This window comes from Zea mays, chromosome 2, assembly GCF_902167145.1.
Source record: "Zea mays cultivar B73 chromosome 2, Zm-B73-REFERENCE-NAM-5.0, whole genome shotgun sequence".
Classification (NCBI taxonomy): domain Eukaryota; kingdom Viridiplantae; phylum Streptophyta; class Magnoliopsida; order Poales; family Poaceae; genus Zea; species Zea mays.
Genome location: NC_050097.1, coordinates 180,834,805 through 180,856,412, shown reverse-complemented (window position 1 = coordinate 180,856,412; position 21,608 = coordinate 180,834,805). Strand labels below are relative to the sequence as shown.

General features: G+C 41.9%; 1 protein-coding gene across 2 annotated transcripts; it reads right to left on the bottom strand.

Annotated features, from left to right (window-relative positions):
* Positions 1-13,228: 13,228 nt before the first annotated feature.
* LOC100276691 (uncharacterized) lies at positions 13,229-16,014 on the bottom strand. Of its 2 annotated transcripts, NR_176268.1 has the most exons (2): positions 15,146-16,014; positions 13,229-13,612 (listed from the first exon to the last, which is right to left on the bottom strand). NR_176268.1 is itself a non-coding variant. In NM_001150418.2 (1 exon), exon 1 carries the CDS (start codon positions 15,748-15,750, stop codon positions 15,199-15,201), a length of 552 nt encoding a protein of 183 aa, NP_001143890.1. In that variant the 5' UTR covers positions 15,751-16,013; the 3' UTR covers positions 14,824-15,198. The 2 variants fall into 2 exon arrangements, 1 of the variants encoding a protein (NP_001143890.1); NM_001150418.2 differs by lacking the exon at positions 13,229-13,612 and having other exon boundaries at positions 14,824-16,013.
* Between the last annotated feature and the right edge of the window lie 5,594 nt (positions 16,015-21,608).

Below are 21,608 nucleotides of genomic sequence, written 5' to 3'. Positions count from 1 at the left end.
AACATCCATTAATTAATAGGGGTAAAACAGTCATTATTCACAGCAATTAATGTTCTTTAGTCCGGTTTAGTCACTGGAACCAAATGGGTTACTTTAGCAACTAAACTTTAGTCACTAAAATTTAGTCTAGTGACTAGAGAAACCAAACAGGGCCTAAGTTGGTAGTGACAATGTACTTAGGTCATGTTTGGTTCCTTTAGTCACCTGACTAAATTTTAGTGACTAAAGTTTAGTCACTAAAGTAACCCGTTTGGTTCTAGTGACTAAACCTGACTAAAAAACATTAATTGGTGTAAATAATGACTGCATTATCCTTATTAATTAGTGGATGTCGGCTACATTAAGAAAGAGGAGAGGGCAAACGAGGTAAAAATCCTACTTTACTCCCTTTTAGTCACCTCTTTGGTGACTGAAGAACTTATGTTTAGTTACACTGGCCATTTTAGTCACTATATTTGCTTTTTTAGAATCTAAAAGTGACTAAAGTTTAGTCACCTCAAACTAAACGGTATCTTATTAAGAGAACTGACAGTGAAAATATATGGTCTCTACTGGCGTAGACTTAAATGAAAATACAGTGTCGGTTCATAGTCATGGGCTCATAATTTCATTCTTTCTTGCGCTTATATATGCATATAAAAACCCAATGGTATGTTCACGCTACCACACAGTTGCGCCGTGCCGTCATTGAACAGCTTTGGGCAAGCAACCGCTTGAAGCATATACACGCTGGTTTCTTTTTCTATAGACATGAATTATTTGTGAACTGTCAGATTTTCTCCGTTTTTCAACAACAACGAGTACATACATACATACATACATACATACATATAATATATTATATATATACATATAAAATCTAAAGTTCTAGGCTTCCAATAATTAAAAGAAGCTCAGGTCAGACGGTGTCATCTGGTTGAGCCGAACAAGGCCAAAGCGTCTATAAAAACAGCACAGACCCCTAGGAATTAGGGTTTTGGGGCATGGCGGCGGGTGCAACTGCTTGAGGCGCGAGCGAGGGCGAGCGGTGGCTGGACATCGACGACGGCTTCCTGCGGCGCGAGCCGCGAGCCGCGGCGTGAGGCACGAACGGCGGCTCCAAGTGACATCGGCGAGCGGCGGCCCAAGGCGACGTTGGCGAGCGGCACACCAAGACGTGAGCGTCGTGGCGGCCGTGACTGCATGAGGCACGAGCGGCGGCAATCGCCCGACACCGAGCATCGATGGTTGCGGTGACCGCCCGCGGCAACATTCGAAAACAATGATATCTGATCCGGCGCGTCTCGGACGTCCTTCGACGAAGACCACCTCCGATCTGGTGGCTTCAGAGGCGTTCATTGATCCGGTGGCCTTAGGGTCGTCCTCCAACGACGTCCTACCACCAATCCGTGTTTATGCCTTCCATGATTATGTTTTATGTCTACTACTTACACTATTTATGCATTCTGTTAAGTATTTTTGTGATGATGAACACGACGTCTCTCACGTGGCTTCGATGTTTTATGATAACCACCTGGATTGACGCACATTTGTTACATGGATATCAAACATGATATCACGCTGACCATTGTAATAACATTGCATATTTTTATGCTTACCACTATCAATATTTATGCCACCAATATATATACTCTATTCATCACCTAGGGTGATGGACCCAATAGTCCATCACCTGGAACACCTGGTGCGCGCGCGCTCGACCGACCTCGTACCCCCTCCCACACGGCGCGCGCCCCGTGCGGCTCTATCCCACATGGCTCGCACCTCGCCACGGCTCGCGCCCCACCCCGACTCATTTTCTAGCCACATTAAGTTATTGTATATTGTGTATCTTCTCACTAAGGATATCTGGCATCTAATCTTTTTTGGGGATCGATAGTTATGCGTGGACCATGATGTGATGTAATTGTGATTAATTACTAGCTCAGTTCATAGCTAGATGACACTGTTGATTTTTCTATTGTAGGTGCTCATTAATGACTCCTGGCATCTTGTCCTTGTTGCTAATTGTTCGTGGATCTTGATGAAGTAATTGTGATTAATTACTAGCTTAGTGCATAGCTCAGGGCCGTCCTGGGAGCATCTCCAACAATGCTCAAACTAGGGCCCTACACATGAAAAATCACTCTAACAGTGTCTTATTTCATAAAATTTTGTCAAAAAATTATAGGGCACTCTCTCAAGTGCCTCAAATATACTACACCGTAGTGGGCTGCCCTATAATCTAGATTTGGGGCTTTACTGTTGGAGTGGAGTGTTTTGTTGGTGCCCTAAATTCTATAAAATATATTAATTTTTAAATTATAGGATATTTTTATAGATCACGTTGTTGGAGATGCTATGAGGGGGTGCACCTCTTAAATTCAGGAACGACCTTGGCATAGCAAGATGACGGTGTTGCTTGATTCTTAATTTCTTATATGTCACGTTTGGCTCATGCCTCATTTTTAGAATCTAGCCAAACAACTATTTAATTTTGTATTGGATTCTGTGCCAGAACCTCATTATAAGTGGATATTGGATTTGCATTTGATTTTGTGCAGTATATCCGAGTTTTCAAATTTTGTATAGTGATTTCATCAAGAGTTTGACATAAAAAAATATGAGAAGTAGAAGACCTCACATATAGAGAAATTCTACCAAGAGTTTGATTCAAGTGCTTGCAGCTAATCTCCTTGGCACTTATTAGTATAGTATTATTGATCCAGTTGGGTTCTCGTTTATGAAACCAATGATTTGTTCAATAAAACTGGTAAAATGCCAGAGAACTCAAGCAGATCAGCGGATCTTGACGAATATAATCATGTAACAACTACATAATATAGCCCTCCTGTTGATGAGCGAGTTATTACTTAATACAGTAGAAATCAAGGAGGCACGCAGATCAACGTGAAGTCCAGTAACGGCCGGGTACTGCTTGCTCTAGTCTCACGCGCGTCACGGAGTATATTATATATAACAATAACAGCAGCACTCACGTTGTCTTGACTGCACGTCAGCAAAAGATGCGACAGAGATCCGAGATCATATATATATATATTAATTAATTGTTTTAATTATATTGATCCCGATCCTGTGACGGCGTATAGGCACGGTAGAACGTGCAGTGGTGGTGCACATTGTTTTCATATGTACCGCAAATAAAGGCGGCCTTCTAGTTCCCACAGCGAGAAAAACGTTCATGCATCCACTTGCACCACACACGAACGTTTCATGACAGTCACATGCTGTGCACCATCATGCATATGTGTCAACCAAAAAGAAAGAGCCAGCGAGCGAAGCATGGAGAGTACTGTCGGCGTTCCCGTATGAACAGCTCAAATCATGTATGATAAAACCAGTGATGGAGGAGCCATTATGGCTAAGTGTGGCATCAGCCATACCTTACTTTTAAAAGCTCTTATATCTTTCACTATAACCACAAAATAAGGCCTGGTGTGGTGGATGTGTTGCCTTGATTCTAGCAGCAAGTCTTAAGTTTGATTCATGATTCTTGCAAATTTTATTTTTTTTCAGCCATACCACATTTTTTCTACCACATTTTTTCTTTGACCTCCGCTACTGGATAAAACATCTATCTTAATCTGTTTGCATATGTAAAACATCTATCGGTTTGCATATCGTCATCACTAATTAACCCAATATGGCATCTTTTTTTAGAGAAGACTGTGAAGAACATATATAAAAGAACGATGTAGACATATCGCTGAAGATAGCCTAAAAATCATGTTAAACACTATGAAGACCAACCTACATTGATCCCATAGATTCTTTAGGTTTAGTGCTATTGGAAGTAATCACTAAAAATGCATTTCTATTTAAATGCACTACTATAGAAAGGTCTTTACAAGCATCCATGTTGTTTTGCACATAAGAAAAAAAATGATACATGAAAAATGGATGTGCGCATTCAACCAAGATAACATGTGAGAAGCGAATCATAGGACACGTACCAATAGATACACAACAACAACAATAAAAAGAGTTGTACGATGAAGTAAAAATAGTTGTACCAGCAACGATATGTGTACCCGTGCTTCTCATGTTCATTGATAATCAATACCACAACAACAGTATAAATTTCTCCACGGTATCCACAATGAAAGCATGTAGGCCATCTGTTTTGCTGATTAATGACAATATATGATTATTGTGACTAATGTGTGTTTTTGCAGACGTAAATTTAATTTGGTCACAGTAATAATAGAATGAATAATGGTTTGGGAAATATATATGGTCCATTGCCCTTGATTATGTATTTTGTTGTGATTTTTTAAAGGATAAAAGATAATGTTAAGGATGGACTAGTTTTAAGTATCAATTGGAGTTAAGAGACACTTAGACTAATTTAGAATTTTGTTTTTTTCTTTAACCATATTATAAAGGAGGGTATGAACTAATAGCTTGACCTATATAAGTATGGTGCATAATAGTTATCTTTAGCTCTGGATAGTTTAGAAGAGGCCTAAAACCAGTAATGATCAAAACTCAGTTCCAAAATTTCAAATTTGGACAAGTTAGAAGGCTTTTTGAGGCATTGGATCCTATGTTTTATGGTCGTCGAACCATAGTGGATCGGTCCGACGCCTCCACATATATATAGCCCTAAACCATTTGATCGTTGGATCCTGTGAACAACATCTCATGAGACTAACGTGTTGGGTCTGATGGACTATGTAATTAGATCCAAGAGTTTCAGGGGTGCATCTGAATGGGGTTTCGTCTATAGGGCGGTCATTAGACCCTATGCATAGTATCCTTATCAACTCAGTGGATGGGTCCAACGAGTGGTGTATATTGACCACAAAAATTCTGGCGGGCGTCAGAGTAGTACACCGGATCATACACGTAAGGTTTGGATGGCAATGGTGAATTCTCTGTCATGGAATGGCTCCCTAGCCACGTCCCCATGAGGAGAAAAATTTTCTATCCCCATCGCCGTGAACACTCACGATGAAGCTTTTTCTCCCATCCTCGTCCTTGTCAGGAAATTTACCCCGTTAAAAAATATAATATTTAGAGGCAAATTCAAATTGATTATATCAAATCAATATAAATTGAACAAACAACGCTTAAAATTACAAGAAACAACTATTTTATAGTTTAGTTTGTTATTTTATAATAGCCCATGTTTTGAGATTTTAGTATAATTTTAACATATTAATAAACTAATTTAGATCAAGAGAAGTTTGTAAGGCGGATATGTGGGGAACGACAACGCGGGATGATCCCCCATGCGTGTCTCCGTCATGCGCGTCTCCGTGAACCCGACAGAGACTAAAATTTCTCTATTTTGATCCCCTGGTTATGGGGACTAAATTACCATATTAAAACTCGTAGAAAAAACTCTAAGTCTATGGAGGGGTCTAATTTTTACAGGCGGATTCCGTTATCAAGCGCCAGTGCTATATCTATAGAAGGTCCCTTAAGAAAACCACTAGTAGAAATCATATTTCTACATATGGTTCTTTAATAAAACTGCATGTAGATATCGATTTCTACATATGGTTTTTTTTAAGAAACCGTCAATAGAAATCATTTTTATCCTTTTTTGAGTTTTTCAAATGACCTCGTATAAAAAACCACCAAAATAAAAGTTGTAGATATCTAAAAGTTATGAAACTTTGTAGTTGATAACTTTTTTATTTGAAATTATTTTGACTTAAAAAATTGCATCTAAATTTGTTAAATTTAAAATTCAAATTTTGCAAACGATCTCGAATGAAAAAAGTATCAAAATAAAAGTTGTTGAACTTCAAAAGTTATTTAACTTTGTAGTTGACAAATTTTTTTATTTAAATTCGTTTACAGCCCCAGACAATCAATTTACTCTTGATTGGTTATAATATGTGGGTAACGAAATTGCAATTGAACAAACGATATGTTATAGGTGGAGTGGTAGAGGAGGCTTCACGCAAGGATGAGGTTGCAGGTTCAAATCCCACTCGTCGTGTAGCCATTGCAAATAAGTTCAGAACCGTCTCTATAGAGCTTCCGTATACTAGTGTGAATAAGATGTGATTTCCTCCCCATAATCCCCTCCAACTCTCTGGTCACCAAACTAGCCCTAATAGGGGAATTCCCTGTAGAAAATCGAGGATCGAATCTCCATTGCTATCTCTACCTAAGACAAGTTTAAAACGACTATTTCTGACATAGTAGTATAAGGCCCCGTTTGTTTCCTTTCATTTTGAGGAATTGGAATCTTACTATTAGAATAGGCTATTTTTTTAGAATGTGACATTCCACCACTTTCCAAAGTTATCATATAAGCTTATTTCAAATTCATGGGGTGATAGATGGAAATTAATTCTATAGATTTACATGTTATTTTTCCGATGTACAACTTATAGCACTCTCTTCTACTTGCTTCGTTATAACATGAATGTAGTATATAACTATCTCTCTCATATGATTTAAGATAATATACAAATATATTATATATATAAATATATAAACTTAATTAGTTTTGTCTAAATTATAATTATTAAAATGGAATTCAATTCCAACGAAACAAACGGGACCTAAGAGTTATCATTATGTCTAGTGATACCCTATTGTATTGTTTGGCTGTGGTTGTCGGACGGTTCAACAGTCACAAACTCAACATGAATTGGCAGTAACGATAAGTTGGCTTATTGAGGGCTATAAATACCCCACGGCCGGTCGACACACTAGTTTTGTCCTATTTAATAGCCAAAACAAATTATATAGTGTGAGATAAGAAGCTATTACATAATGAGGAACTTGAGTGACAAATTTTACAAAATTAGAGGCCTCATTATTGCAAATAAGAGCGATTAATATGCAGTCATTATTGTCATTGGTCTTCGTAGAGTCACTGAGTTAGGTGAAAGTTTGTGTTTATTACTTTTGGTGATTAGCATCATGCCATTATTTATATGATTTGATGGTGATCAGCGAAGATGACGTGAATGATTCGGCTCGAGAAATGTACACGGTCGCAAGCAATTCATCATGGCAGATTGAAAAAGAACAAGCACTAGGTCCTTTTACAGTGCATTATTACTTGAACATGGCAGCGGATGACTTGGGATCAAACCCGATGATCAACATTAGCCTCGGCAGGCAGACGCCGCCGACGCTCCCAAACGCGGTGCCAAAGAACCTGATTTTAGTGAGCGCAGCACGATCGACCAACCAAATTCCATTTGGGTATATTAACACAAATCAAATAAACCATTCACAAAATGAGCACAATGTTAGAGAAAATCATTCCTAAAAAAAACAACGACATTTGCACTTCCCTATGTCGCCGGCGACAATGGCGTGCCAATGCCACTCCGGGTTAATTTGGTGAAAAGGAATCATGAGGAATTGAAGGGATTGAGGGGGAAATGAACTAATTTCCTCTCCAATCCCCCTCCGATCCTTCTATAACCTCGAGTCACCAAATCAGCCCTCATTGCCCCAGGATCCCGCAGCTAGGAAACAAACCGCTATCGACAACGCAATGCGACTTCCTTTACTGGCGACGTGCCTGGACCTCGTCGGCGAGGTGGAGAGAGAGGCTTCGTGGGATGGGGATCCGAACGACAGGAACAACACCGGTCATCTCGATGGCCCTCTAAAATATATAAAAAATTATGATATATGTAAATATGTATGCTCTAATTTTAGTTGTAAAACAAAAACAAAAACAAAAACAAAAACAATAATATATTTAATGTAACATGTCAAATAATTATCGAGAAATAAAATCGATCAAAATAACTATATATATTTACCTTGGAGCTAATATAATTACTTAATGAAGAATTGAACTCTATAACATATATTGCTTCTCATAAAAAGATACTTTTTGGGATATTTTTTGATGCAAGATCATCAAAGACTATATTAAAATCAAAAGTGTCCAAGATATCCTTCAACTTCGTTGACATCAACATTAGTTGAAACGCCAAAGAATTTATGTAAGCACCCTTTTGGGATTCGACCAATTGATCTTCATGTTTTCTCTTTTTTTTAATAACCTGACAATGATTTCTTGGGCAGCATCTAAGACCTAATCAAAAAAGCAAGTAATTGTTTCACTAAAATTGAAATGTTACAACTAAACAGTGGCGGAGCCAGGATCTCTCTAAATATAGAGCCGGATATAACACTAAAAACATTGTATGAAACTTTAGACACCAAAAGCTAGCTCTTTCGACGGCTAATCATATTGACCGATATATGAAGCTTTAAAGGCTATTCGGTCTAAGAGTAGGACCCATACCCATACCCTACTAGCCATAGGTCTGTCTCCGCGGCTGCAACTAAATATTTAAGACGGTAGATAAATAAAGAAGTTAAAATTTTAAACAATATGTATGATGTGGAACACGGATAGTTATGATCAAGTGCACATCACTGAAATTAATTTTTTTAAAAAAAAATATGTAAGAGATTAAGACGCTAGCAGTAGCAGGCACCAATCCAATCACCATTCACGGATTCATCAAATCACCTGGGCCTGGGCGGTGGATGCTTCCGCACCTGGCCGATGGATCGCTGGCCTAGCCGGCTGGCCGTTGCCGATCGGGAGACAGTGGCTCACTGAGACGCCCGATCGCTGAACGCTAAGACGCTGACGCAGAGCATTGACGAAGACCCGAGTATGGAAGTTCGAACGACTGGCGGTGGCGGCGGATTACGGCCGGCGCCCCGTGACGTCTGGTCGATGCGAATGCGACGTCTGGCGTCCTAGATCTTACCCCTACCATCTATTATATTTTGGACCCTCTCCATCCGTCCATCGTCGACCTCCGACGGCCGTCTCTGTTGCATGAGTTAAATTGGATAGAGTTCTGATGAGCAAGAAATGGAAGGATATGTTTCCTCTTGTTAAAGTTAAAAAGCTTCCTAAGATTCTTTTTGATCATAATCCTCTCATTATTGAGTCTGAAAAACAGTGTAAGAGATCCCACTCTTTCTTCTTTTTTGAGATTGGTTGGTTATCTCATCCAAATTTTAAAAAAATAGTTGAAGATATTTGGAACAAACCATGCCGAGCTAAAAGTGCACCGGATAAAATCCAACAAAAACTAAAGTTATGCAAGCAGTTTCTTAAAGGATGGGATTGGAACTTAAAAGGGGAGAAAAAGAAGAAGATAGATCAAATTATTTATGATCTGAATAGGCTGGAAATGGATGAAGAGCGGGGTCCTCTTAATATTCAGCAGCTTGAAGCAAGATGCTATCTTATGAAAGAGAATTTTCTGATGACTGATGAAGATGAACTGTTTTGGAAACAGAGGACGCATGAAAACTGGCTTATGCATGGTGATGGAAATAATGAGTATTTCCATCGCATGCTAATAGTAGGAGACGAAAAAATAATATTGTCTTCCTGGAAGATGGAGATAAGAGGATTTTTTGGGATAAAAATATTTTGGAACATGCTACTCAGTTTTATACTGAGCTTTTTTGCCCTGCTCCGGGTAATTTGTTTCAAATTGACATGGAAATATGGAATGGAATTGAACGGTTGGATGATATAGACAACCAAGTTCTTTGTGGTCAATTCTGTAAGAAAGAGATCAAAGATGCCTTATTTCAGATGGAACGCAATAAAGCTACTGGTCCAGATAATATTCCAATTGATTTTTATCAAGTTTGTTGGGACATTGTTAAAAAAGATATTGTCAACATGTTCCATGATTTCTATGGTGGGAATTTGAATGTTAGCAGAATTAATTATGGTATTATTACACTGCTTCCAAAAATTAAAGAGGCCACTAAAATTCAGCAATATATACTCATTTGTCTGTTGAATGGCTTATACAAGCTCATTACTAAGGTTTTAACCTCAAGAATTGAACCTTATGCTCAGAAGTTGATCAGTGAGCATCAAATTGCATTTATTAAAGGCAGAAACATTATGACTGGAGTTATGATCCTTCATGAAATCCTTCGTGAGACTAAAAAAAGGAAAGAAGTTGGGGTTATCCTTAAACTGGATTTTGAAAAAAGCGTATGATAAAGTTAATTGGGATTTTCTGTTTCTTTGCCTCCATAATAGAGGTTTTTGTAAGAAATGGTTAGTGTGGATGCACATGGTGGTTGAGGGTGGCACTGTCAGTGCTAGAATCAATAACCAAACTGGGAAATACATTAGAAGTGCTAAAGGTGTGAGACAGGGAGACCCCCTCTTCTTTTCAATTTTGTGGCTGATAGCCTTGCTAGAATGATGGATAATGCGATTGATAATGGTGTTTTAAAAGGTTTGGGCAATCACCTAATCCCCGATGGGGTTTCTCTGTTGCAGTATGCTGATGACACCATCATCTGTTTGGAAAATGACGTTAATAAAGCCAGAAACTTGAAAACGTTATTGTATATCTATGAAATGATGGCTGGTCTGAAAATTAATTTTATGAAGAGCGAAATTTTTGTGATTAATGGAGATGATGATATTGCTATGCAATATGCTAATCTCTTTAACTGTCAAATTGGAACTTTTCCAATGATGTACCTTGGAGTTCCTATCAGTCCGAATTGTTTGCGCATTGCTGATTGGAGGAAACTTGAGGAAAAGTTGGAAAAAAGACTTGCTAGTTGGAAGGGTAGTCCTTTATCTGTTGCTGGGAGAATTACCTTGATTAATGCATGTTTATCCAACTCCCCAATTTACCATATGTCAATGTATTTGCTTCCAAAGACAACTATTGATAATCTGGATAAAAAAGGAAGAAGTTCCTTTGGCAAGGTGGAGGGGATAAAAAGAAATATCATCTTGTTAGATGGGATAAAGTCTGTACTAGCAAAAAAAGGTGGGCTTGGAATTAAGAACTTAAGACTGCTAAATATATGTTTAATGTGCAAGTGGTGGTGGAAACTTGAAAAGGAGAAGGGGATTTGACAAGAAATTGTGAATAATAAATATATCCATGGTAATAGTATCCTTAATATTGGCCCCAGGGTGGGTGAATCTCAGGTGTGGAGATATGCTTAAAGTTAGAGATTATTACATGCAGGGGAGACACATTATTACGCAGTCTAGTGATAAGACTAGATTTTGGGAAGATTCTTGGCTTCTTGAAACTACTCTTGCTATATCTGAACCATACTTGTTTGATATTTGTAATGACAAAAATATTCTTGTGATTGATGTCATTGAGAAAAATGCCCAACTTGATTTCAGAAGATGGTTAAGTGATGATGACAGGAAAAATGGGCTGAAATTCTTGAAAAATTTCAGATGTTTGAATTCCAGGAGTTGGGTGATGATGTTAAATGGAAATGGGGCAATAAGAAAGAATTTACTGTGAAAAATCTTTATGATAACATTGATAGTAACTGCTATGGTTCTTGTTTCAATCATATTTGGAAAGGGAAAATCCCTCCAAAAATCAAAGTTTTCATGTGGTTTCTTGAAAACAATGTGTTGTTGACTAAAGAGAAGTTGATTAGTAGAAATTGGATAGGTGATAATTCTTGCAGTTTTTATCTAGATTTCGAGTCGACTAATCATTTATTTTTTACATGTCACACTGCTAGATTTGTGGGGGTGCGTAGCTAAATGTTTCAATTCTGATTATGTTCCAAATAATATTGAGCAGTGCTGGATGTGGCTTAATTGTAATCTCTATGATGTCAAAGAAATTAGAATTGTCGGGGCTGCCGCCATTTGCTGGGCCTTATGGAAAGCAAGGAATAAAGTTTGCTTTGAAAACATTGTGATCAATTCATCTGTGGAAATTGTTTGTCATGCTTGTACGTTGATTATGAAATGGACAGGTTTAAGCAAGAGGGAACTCCAGGACTTGCTGCATGATGGCGCGAAGCTCCTGTTGAAGGCTGCCAATGCAAAGATCAATCCACATATGCCGAGCGAGGAAGGTGGACACTGAGTTGCTGTCGAGTTGGATGGTCTTTGAATCTCTTTTGGGGTTTCTGATGTCTAGTGTTTTCTATTGCTGAAGTTGAGTGAGGAGTGGTTGGGAACTTAGCTGTTATGTGTGTTTCTGGTTTGTTTCAGTTTAAAAACAATGTGCTGTTTGTTGGTGTGACCTGAATCAGGTCAGTTTCTGGTGATGTATCCCTTCTAGGCCTAGCCCTTGGTGGTTATCTAGATGTGGATAAAAACAATTGTATTTCTGTTATGAAAAGTAATAGAAATGGAGTGATCTCGGTTCGAAAAAAAAAGATCGGACCTGAGCAGGAAATGGTTTGGTTCCTGCACGGGCGGCGGCGACTGGCAAAACCATGGGTTCTGTGTACCCCGATCCCCTGCGCACGCGACGAAGAGACTCAAGAGAGCCGGAATGGTGGTACGGATGAGGGGTGTCATTTGCATGCTTTTTATTCTGCGAGCTTCGGTGGCAGCCGACCGAGTTCAGCGACACCGCCTGATCGTGATAATGGCGGACGCTTTCTGGGGCAAGGTGGCTGCGCACTCCCATCAGAGATCCGCTCGCTCTTGCATCAGGAGGCACACACATAACGCATTCCACCATATTGTTGGAAATTCGGACAATACTCCTGTTAGCTCTTCAAATTTATTGCTTCAGCTCGAGAACAACGGACCTGTTTGATTGGGCTGGCAGGATTTTCCGAAAACGGAGAGAATCTAAGTATCGTGAGAATTACATACGGAAGACACACAAATAGTCCATAGGATTTAAGTGACGTTACGACGACTCAGCCAATTATATGTTTGCGTTGATTTTAAGTGGTTTTCATCAAAGATTCTTTTAGAAACAGGCAAAAAAAACTGAACGTTTGGAGTCCACAACAGTTAACAAACACACACGACGACTCCTTAGGTATTGATCGCTGTACCGTTTAAAGAAAGAATAGAACTTTACAAAACTGCAAATGCTTTCAGATTCTCAGCCCATATTTTTTACCCCTGGTGTTAGCACTAACAAAAAAAGGTCCGTTATTATACATCCTTCTTTTGTGAAATGGTTGATAAAAAACCTCTTAAAACTAACAGATACGGTGCGTGCCAACACAGCGCCACAGTGGGTCATCGATCACATATTGTACTTTACTACTGTACTTCTGTGGTGGCTGATGACTCTCATTAGCCCCTGCACTTTATTATAGATGACAATGGAGAATTCCTCGTCGCTGAATAACTCCTCCTACCCATTTCCACAACAACAAAAAATTCCCCGCGACGAAAATCTTCATAAACGCTTGCAGGGGACACTTCTTCCCTATCCCCGTTCCTCACGGTGATAAATTCCAAAGGAGATCCCCGTCTCCGTTTAAATTATAATTAGAATATACATCCTTTATTATTAATACAAAACAATTTCACTTATACATATTGTTAGATGTAAGAAATCATTATGTGCTCATCAAAATGAACACATTTGTAATGATTGATCTTTTGACAAGCTAATTATTTATTTTTATAATTAACTAGTACATGAAAACATCGTCACACGCAGGTTTAACAGGTCCCCACGAGAATGAGGGGATACTTCCCCGTCCTAATCCCTGTTTACCCGTAGGGGAAAGAATTTTCCGCTCTTATATCTGCATGGGAGAAGAAAATTCTACATCACCATGCTCTAATGGAGTAATTTTCCGCGGGAAATCGGGGATCAACGTCCATTGCCATCTCTGCACTTTACCAATGTCCAATGCCAGCAACCTGCTATGTAAAAAGGTTAGCAACTGTTTCACGGCCAGTGACAGGTTTGCAGTTACTAACATTCAATTGTGGTGACAAGTAATTTAACATTATTAATTTGATCCTGTATAAACAGCCAAAACCAAAAATATACAGAATGAACTCTAGTATTTCTGGTACGTCAAATAACATGAGAATGGATCAGGTTTCACAAATGCAGAGCTGAACCTAGCAAAGAGGCAAAAGATGAAGCGGATGATTGATGCCAACTTTTCATATATACAAAACTGACAATTATGTAGATTTCTCATCCAAATAGCTTATTTACTAAAAGCTTATCTTAACAAAATAAAATAAAAAACACACGACTTGCGCATGTTCTCCAAAAACGATTTCTCGACACTGATAACACTACTGTGACGGCCTCTTTTGCAGTAATTCTGCCAGGTGCCAGCAAGCATGGTTACCTGGATCTACTGCAGCAAACGCATAATATGTCGGTACTCAGTAGTGAACAAAGTCTCACAAGTGTTCAGATCACCAGGCTGAATGAGCCGTTGCTACCATTTCTCTTATCATTGGCAATTTTCAGCAGGTCGCAAGTTACCGGTTAAACTAGCTGGTTACGATAATCATCTTACAACACAAGAACCGCCCAAGTTTCAGTATTGCTCTATGCTTGGAACAGACACGGTGGTCTGAAAAATTCATCAGTGACACGAGCCATCCAAGCAATAAATAAATTATACGATCCATGCCATACCTAAAGAATACTCATTTGGGTCTAAAGTTACACTAGAATTATGGACAACCTCCTGTTTGATAAGAAAGTTATCTTTCCCATCTCATCCAGTTCCACGATTTTTTTGGTTATCAGCATTCAGCAACACTATCAAGTTTAGAAAATTGTATGGCTTTGACCAGAAATTTCCACTGGCATTTATGGTGCCACACACAATGAGTTGGCGAAGATGTTTGCTTGTCTGCAAGGGGTGCGTCATTTCAATCAAGTTCCCTTCTTGCGGATATATGTTTAGAGTTCACAAGCAAATACATTCCCTGCTAATCCTATTTCGCCTTCCCATCAGTTCACCCAGCAAATATACAGTAACTTTTCTGACATTTTGCCCATCTATAGCAAACAATGTGACAAATGGTTTCAGGATGCACAGTAGTTTAGGAGTAAATTGCAGGAATTCTCCTTTCTATAGAAATAAAAAGTCCGACATTTCTCTTTTTAACATTATAATTATTTAGATCTATTTCAACACAGGTGCCAGCTCAGTAGCTGTTTCATCATTCCATATCAATCACCAGTCATTACCAGTTTACCACATCAAGGTCAAGAAGGCACATAGAAGTCAGGAAAACTATGATCCACTCTCGCCTGAGCTTAAACATCTGAGAAACTGTCCTCTAAGTTTAAACATATGAGAAAATATCATCTTGTCTTAAAACAACACTACATTACTGCCAAGAAAACATGCACCGAAAGATCTGCTCACCCTCGGAGTTACCTCTAGTAAGAACAAAGAGCTAAACTGAAATTCACACCTTGGCCCAAGCTACAGCGAGATGCCAGATTCAGCGATCAGAAATTGAGCTGTTCAGTCGAAATCTGGCACCAAGATCGCCTTCTCTGCCGCCTCCTCGCCGTCTTCATCGCCTTGCGCCCGTCTGGGTTCACTGACCCCTTCTCGCACCCCCTCGACACATCCATCATCCTTCCCCAGCTTCTTCTCCCTGTCCCTAGGCTGTTCCCCGACCACCACGACTGTATCCTCCTCTTCTGCGCGCCCACCGACCACTACCGCGTCCTCGTATCCGCCTCCGCGTCCTCCGCCGACGACCACGACTTCGTCGACGCTGCCGACGCCCGCAACGCCGCCGCCGACAAGGGAGACGGGGGCGGCCCCGCAGTCGAGTCCGGCGTCATCCACGCAGCCTCCTCCGCGTGGTGCCGAGACGCAGTCCTCCTCGTCGGAGTCTTCGGAGAAGGGCAGCCGGGCGAGGCGGGAGGAGACGGCCGCGGCAGCGAGGGAGAATGCCTCAGCGATAGACTCCGGCGGGAGCGCGCAGTCCTCGAGCCCCGCGTCTTCCAGCCGCGGCGGCCGGATGGGCACGCCGCCGCCTACAGTGAGCTCTTCCTCGCCCGCCATTGGATTCACCGCCCGCTTGCGTCGAATCTTCGAGGTTAGGGACGGACCTACCGTAACAGCGAGGTGGGGCGGCCGCCCCAGGTAACCGCCGGCGCCGGCTCTAGTACCCTTACGGCCCGTCCTCAGATCTGCAAGACTGCGAGGCCGTGACGAACTGAATGAGCGCTGTCCGAGCCGCTGCCCGCTGCCACGGATGAGGCGTGTTGCTGAACGACCGTCGTGTAAAGGAGGACCCTGATGTTACGGTGGAGATGGCTATAGGCAAGTAGGCAACGGTTTCATCTCTCTTTATATCATTTTTTATGTCACATCATTAACATTTCACCCCTATTTTTTCATCTTCAACAGCGGTTACCTCTATATTTTCCTCATATACCCACTACAACTATAAAATATCATTTACTATACCTAATTTCCATCTACTATCAATTTTTCATCTACTAACAATTACTCGTAGACTCACTGCTACAGAAATGAACAGTGATATATGGTGTGAACAGTGACACGCTATATCTAGAAAGAGAGAGAAAGGGGCCTGCAGGGGCAGCGCTGCGGGCGTGGAGTGCCTCCTGCAGGCGCCATGCAAAGGGAGAGGGCTGCCCAGCGGCCAGCCGGCCACCGCTGCAGCCATCCTAAGGCTGATGTTGTCGGTGCCTCCTCTCTGCAAAGAATGAAACATAATACTAGTAAAAAAATTCGGTAGCAGCTACCCTGCACAAGGAGTTTACTAAAACCAACAAATTCACATCACTTTCACATCACGTTAATCACGATTCAACGTCGTCATTTCACAATAACAAAATCAATAGTAATCTTACTAACTACATTACTCACTAATAATCTTACTAACTACAATACTCACTAATAATCTTACTAACTACAATACTCACTACTAATCTAACTAACTATATTACTTACTACGATTACTAAATACATTAGTTACCAACTAATTGTAAGTGCAATCAACCCTAATTGAGGGTTTTGGTGATTAATGACAAAACAAATTGAGATTCTAATAAGTTTGCTCCTAGCATGTACACAGAAATTCTACAGACAGAAGAAGCACAGATCTTACGAGCATAAAAGTATAAAGCACAGCGGATTTAAAATTCCACATCAAATGGCGTGCTCCAAGTGCTAAGAAACAACGGCGGTGCTAAATTTATAATTCTTGAGTCATAGGAATCGCCGTACAATTAAGAGGGATCCGCAACGGTTAAGTAAGTTGTGCAATGAGCCCAAGTTCAAAATCTTTTGAAAACATCTTGGAGATCATTTTTCTAGATCATGAATGCCCTTGAGAAAAACAAATTTTTACTTCCCACAAAGATTCCGCTTTTGTTCTCTTCAAAATACTCAAAATTTGGTTTCAGTCCCCAAAACCGGTTCAACCGGTCCTGAAACCGGTTCAACCGGTTTCGGTACTGTTCACCTGCCACCTCTGCTCTGACCTGTCTGACAGTCAGAGCTGTCAGAAAAGTCGCAGCAGATATTTTTCTAAAACCGGTTGAGCCAAATTTTTTCCTTACTCAGCCGGTTTTGAAACTGGTCGAGTCTCCGGCTGAGTAGCTCAGTGGACCGGGATCCCCCTGGTGGAAACCGGTTCAACCAGTCTGAAAACCGGTTCAACCGGTTTTTGCTCTTTTTCTCCCAACGGCTGCCAGCTTTTGGGGGATCCTTTATATACCCTCTCACACACTCTCTCTCTCATTTACTCCTGCCTCTCCCACGAATTCTTGGCTGACCAACCTTCAAACAAGCGCATTCATTTCACCTTTCACACCCGCAATCGCATCTCCTTCAATCATTTGAAGGACCCTTGGTGTGAGGTGAACTCGATCGAACTCGCTGTCAATTTCATCTCGATTCTCCCATTCTCTTTGTTCTTGAGCTCGTTGCAAACTTAACCGTGTGCAGATTTGTTACTCTTGGAACCTCGTGTTCCTTGATGGTTAGAGGTTGCTTGGGAGTCTCCAAATTTGTGGACGACCTCAAGAAGTTTGTATCACCCGCTCTTTGAGCTGATTTAAGAAGAGATTGCCTTGACCTTTGTGGTCGGCTTGTGGAGGATTAGGGTTGGAAAAGACCCGGCCCTTTGTGGGCTCCTCAACGAGGAGTAGGACACCTTTGTGGTGGTTGCCGAACCTCGGGTTATATCGCGTGTTCTTGTGTGTTCTTGTCAAGCGCTTTATATTCGGGTGTTGGTTCATATTATTCATTCGAGTAGATTTTGTGTAGGGCAAGTCTTTAGCTATATTCTTCACTACTTCGTATTTGTTCAACAGATTATCTAATTTAAGTTGAGCAGGTTCAAACTTGTTCAGTTGTAATTAAAATCGACTGAACCGGTTTGCACCAGTGCAACTTTAATTTAACCTATCTCGAAGTTTTTAGTGAAAATTTTCAGGTGTAGCCTATTCACCCCCCTCTAGGCTACTTTCAATTGGTATCAAAGCATCGTACCTTGTTTTACGCTTAACCGCATGAGGAAACGATCATGTCTACACAATGGGACCATGTGGATCCTCTCCTCGAGGAAATCCCTGTCACATCTTCCGGTGAGGAAGTGGACCCCAAGGTCCTCGACCTCGCCATGAAGATTGCCGAGAGAATGTTCCTCAAAATGAAAGAGGAAGATGCTAAGAAAAAGGCCGAAGAAGAAGAATCAAGAAGAAAGGCCGAAGAAGATAAAGGTAAGGGAACATTTGATTATAATGACGATCTAGTGGATCTTTTGGTGTCTAAGGTATTGAGCAAGGTAAGTCTCAACACCTGTCACACCCGGATTTTGGGGCACCAAGACCCGGGCGCGAACATAATCACCAGGTGTGATGGGACCAAGTCTCACACATATGATGAATCATGGCACAGGATCGAATGTCACATCTTTACTATATAATAGGAGTTTTGTAAAATAAATAATTACATTATAAGGAGACAACGGTCCAGCACCCAAAGTTGACTGGGAGACGACGACCTAGACCTCTCACGAACACATCGCAGCATCCTCCACGCGCCTCATCCGGTGGTACCTGTTCTTGACCTGTGGGGGGGTGTGAGACAGCAAGAGTGAGCTCACATACGTTCATCGCTCAACAAGTTGTGGGGAATAATGTGCATGAACTCGCCAAAGGTGGGAGCTCACGTGAAGTGTAAGGCTTACTGAAAGGGAAATGTGCCCTTGGGCCATTTCTAAGTATTTTGGTGATTGGGTGCCAACACAAGTGCTTAAATGTGAATCTATACCCATGGATGGACAAAGTGCAAATCAAGAGTAAAGGTATGTTTCTAAGCCTTAGTACATTGTTTTGAAGACTAATGTATTGTGTCTAAGTGCTTGAAACAGGAGAAATCGAGTCAGAGAAAAGTTGGCTGTGTACAGCCAAAAGGCTGTTCGGTCTGGAGCACTGGACTGTCCGGTGGTGCACCGGACAGTGTCCGGTGCGCCAGACTGACTCGGGCGAACTGGCCGCTCTCGGGAATTTACCGGCGACGTACGGCTATAATTCACCGGACTGTCCGGTGTGCACCGGACTGTCCGGTGAGCCAACGGTCGGCCGGGCCAACGGTCGGCCGCGCGATCTGCGCGGGACACGTGGCCGAGCCAACGGCTAGAAAGGGGCACCGGACTGTCCGGTGTGCACCAGACATGTCCGGTGCGCCAACGGCTCTCTGGCGACCAACGGTCGGCTGTGCCGTTTAAGGAAAGAAATCGGGCACCGGACAGTGTCCGGTGTGCACCGGACAGTGTCCGGTGTGCACCGGACTGTCCGGTGCACCAGTCGACAGAAGGCAAGATCAGCCTTCCTAGATTGCTCTCAACGGCTCCTAGCTGCCTTGGGGCTATAAAAGGGACCCCTAGGCGCATGGAGGAGTACACCAAGTATTCCTACAACATTCCTAAGCACCAAGACATCGATTCCGCGCATTTGGTTCTTTGTGATAGCATCTAGAGCTCTTGTTGAGTTGTGAACTCATTGAGTGGTGTTGCGAGCTCTTGTTGCGACTTGTGTGCGTGCTGTTGCTCTGATTTTGAGTCTTGTGTGCGTTGCTAGTTCCTCCCTTACTCCGTATTTCTTTGTGAATCTCAAGTGTAAGGGCGAGAGGCTCCAAGTTGTGGAGATTCCTCACAAACGGGATATTGAAAGGCAAAGCAAAACACCGTGGTATTCAAGTTGGTCTTTGGACCGCTTGAGAGGGGTTGATTGCAACCCTCGTCCGTTGGGACGCCACAACGTGGAGTAGGCAAGCGTTGGTCTTGGCCGAACCACGGGATAAACCACTGTGTCATCTCTGTGTTTGATCTCTTGTGGTATTGTGTTTTGTTGAGACTCCTCTCTAGCCACTTGGCGATTATTGTGCTAACACTTAACAAGTTTTTGTGGCTATAAGTTTAAGTTTCACAGGATCACCTATTCACCCCCCTCTAGGTGCTCTCAATTGGTATCGGAGCCGTTCTCTTCACAAAGGGACTAACCGCCCGAAGAGATGGATCCTAAAGGGAAGGGAATCGTGATCAACGACAAGGAGAAGGAGTCCTTCGTCAACGAGCCAAGGGATGACAAGTCAAACGACTCGGGCTCGGGCCACAGACGCAAAGATGGGAAGAAGAAGAAGACAAGACGCATCAAGGAGATCGTCTACTACGACAGCGATGAGTCGACTTCCTCCCAAAAGGACGACGACCACAACGAATACGAGAGAAAGAAACCGGTCAATTCGAACTTTTCTTTTGATTACTCTCGTATTCCTCAAAGTACTAATGCTCATTTATTATCTATTCCACTTGGTAAACCTCCTCATTTTGATGGAGAGGACTACGGATTTTGGAGTCACAAAATGCGTAGTCACTTGTTCTCTCTCCATCCTAGCATATGGGAGATTGTAGAAAGTGGAATGCACTTTGATAGTACGGATAGTCCCATGTTTATTAATGAACAGATTCATAAAAATGCACAAGCTACTACTGTGTTGCTAGCCTCTTTGTGCAGGGACGAGTACCATAAGGTGAGCGGCTTGGACAATGCCAAGCAGATCTGGGACACCCTCAAGATCTCTCATGAGGGGAATGATGTCACCTTGCTCACCAAGATGGAGTTGGTGGAGGGCGAGCTTGGACGGTTCGCAATGATAAGGGGCGAGGAGCCAACTCAAACATACAACCGGCTCAAGACCCTTATCAACAAAATAAGGAGCTACGGAAGCACGCGATGGACGGATCACGACGTCGTCCGCCTAATGCTAAGGTCCTTTACCGTTCTTGATCCTCATTTGGTGAACAATATTCGTGAAAATCCTAGGTACACCAAGATGTCGCCCGAAGAAGTTCTGGGGAAGTTCGTAAGCGGGCGAATGATGATCAAGGAGGCAAGATATGTGGACGACGCGTTGAACGGTCCTATTCATGAGCCTCAACCCATTGCTCTCAAGGCAACGAGGAGCAAGGAGGCGCTACCGAGCAAGGTGGCGCAAGTTGAGGCGGCCGGGCTAAATAATGAGGAGATGGCCCTCATCATTAAGCGCTTCAAGACGGCGCTTAAAGGTCGCAAGGGACAACCAAGCAAGACCAAGACAAAGGAGAAGCGCTCGTGCTTCAAATGTGGTAAGATTGGTCATTTCATTGCTAACTGTCCCGATAATGAAAGTGACCAGGAAAAGGGGAACAAAAGGGAGAAGAAGAAGCATTACAAGAAGGCCAAGGGCGAGGCACATATCGGAAAGGAGTGGGATTCGGATTGCTCCTCCTCCGACTCCGACAATGAAGGACTCGCCGCCACCGCCTTCAACAAGTCATCCCTCTTCCCCAACGAGCGTCACACTTGCCTCATGGCAAGGGAGAAGAAAGTAAGCACTCATGA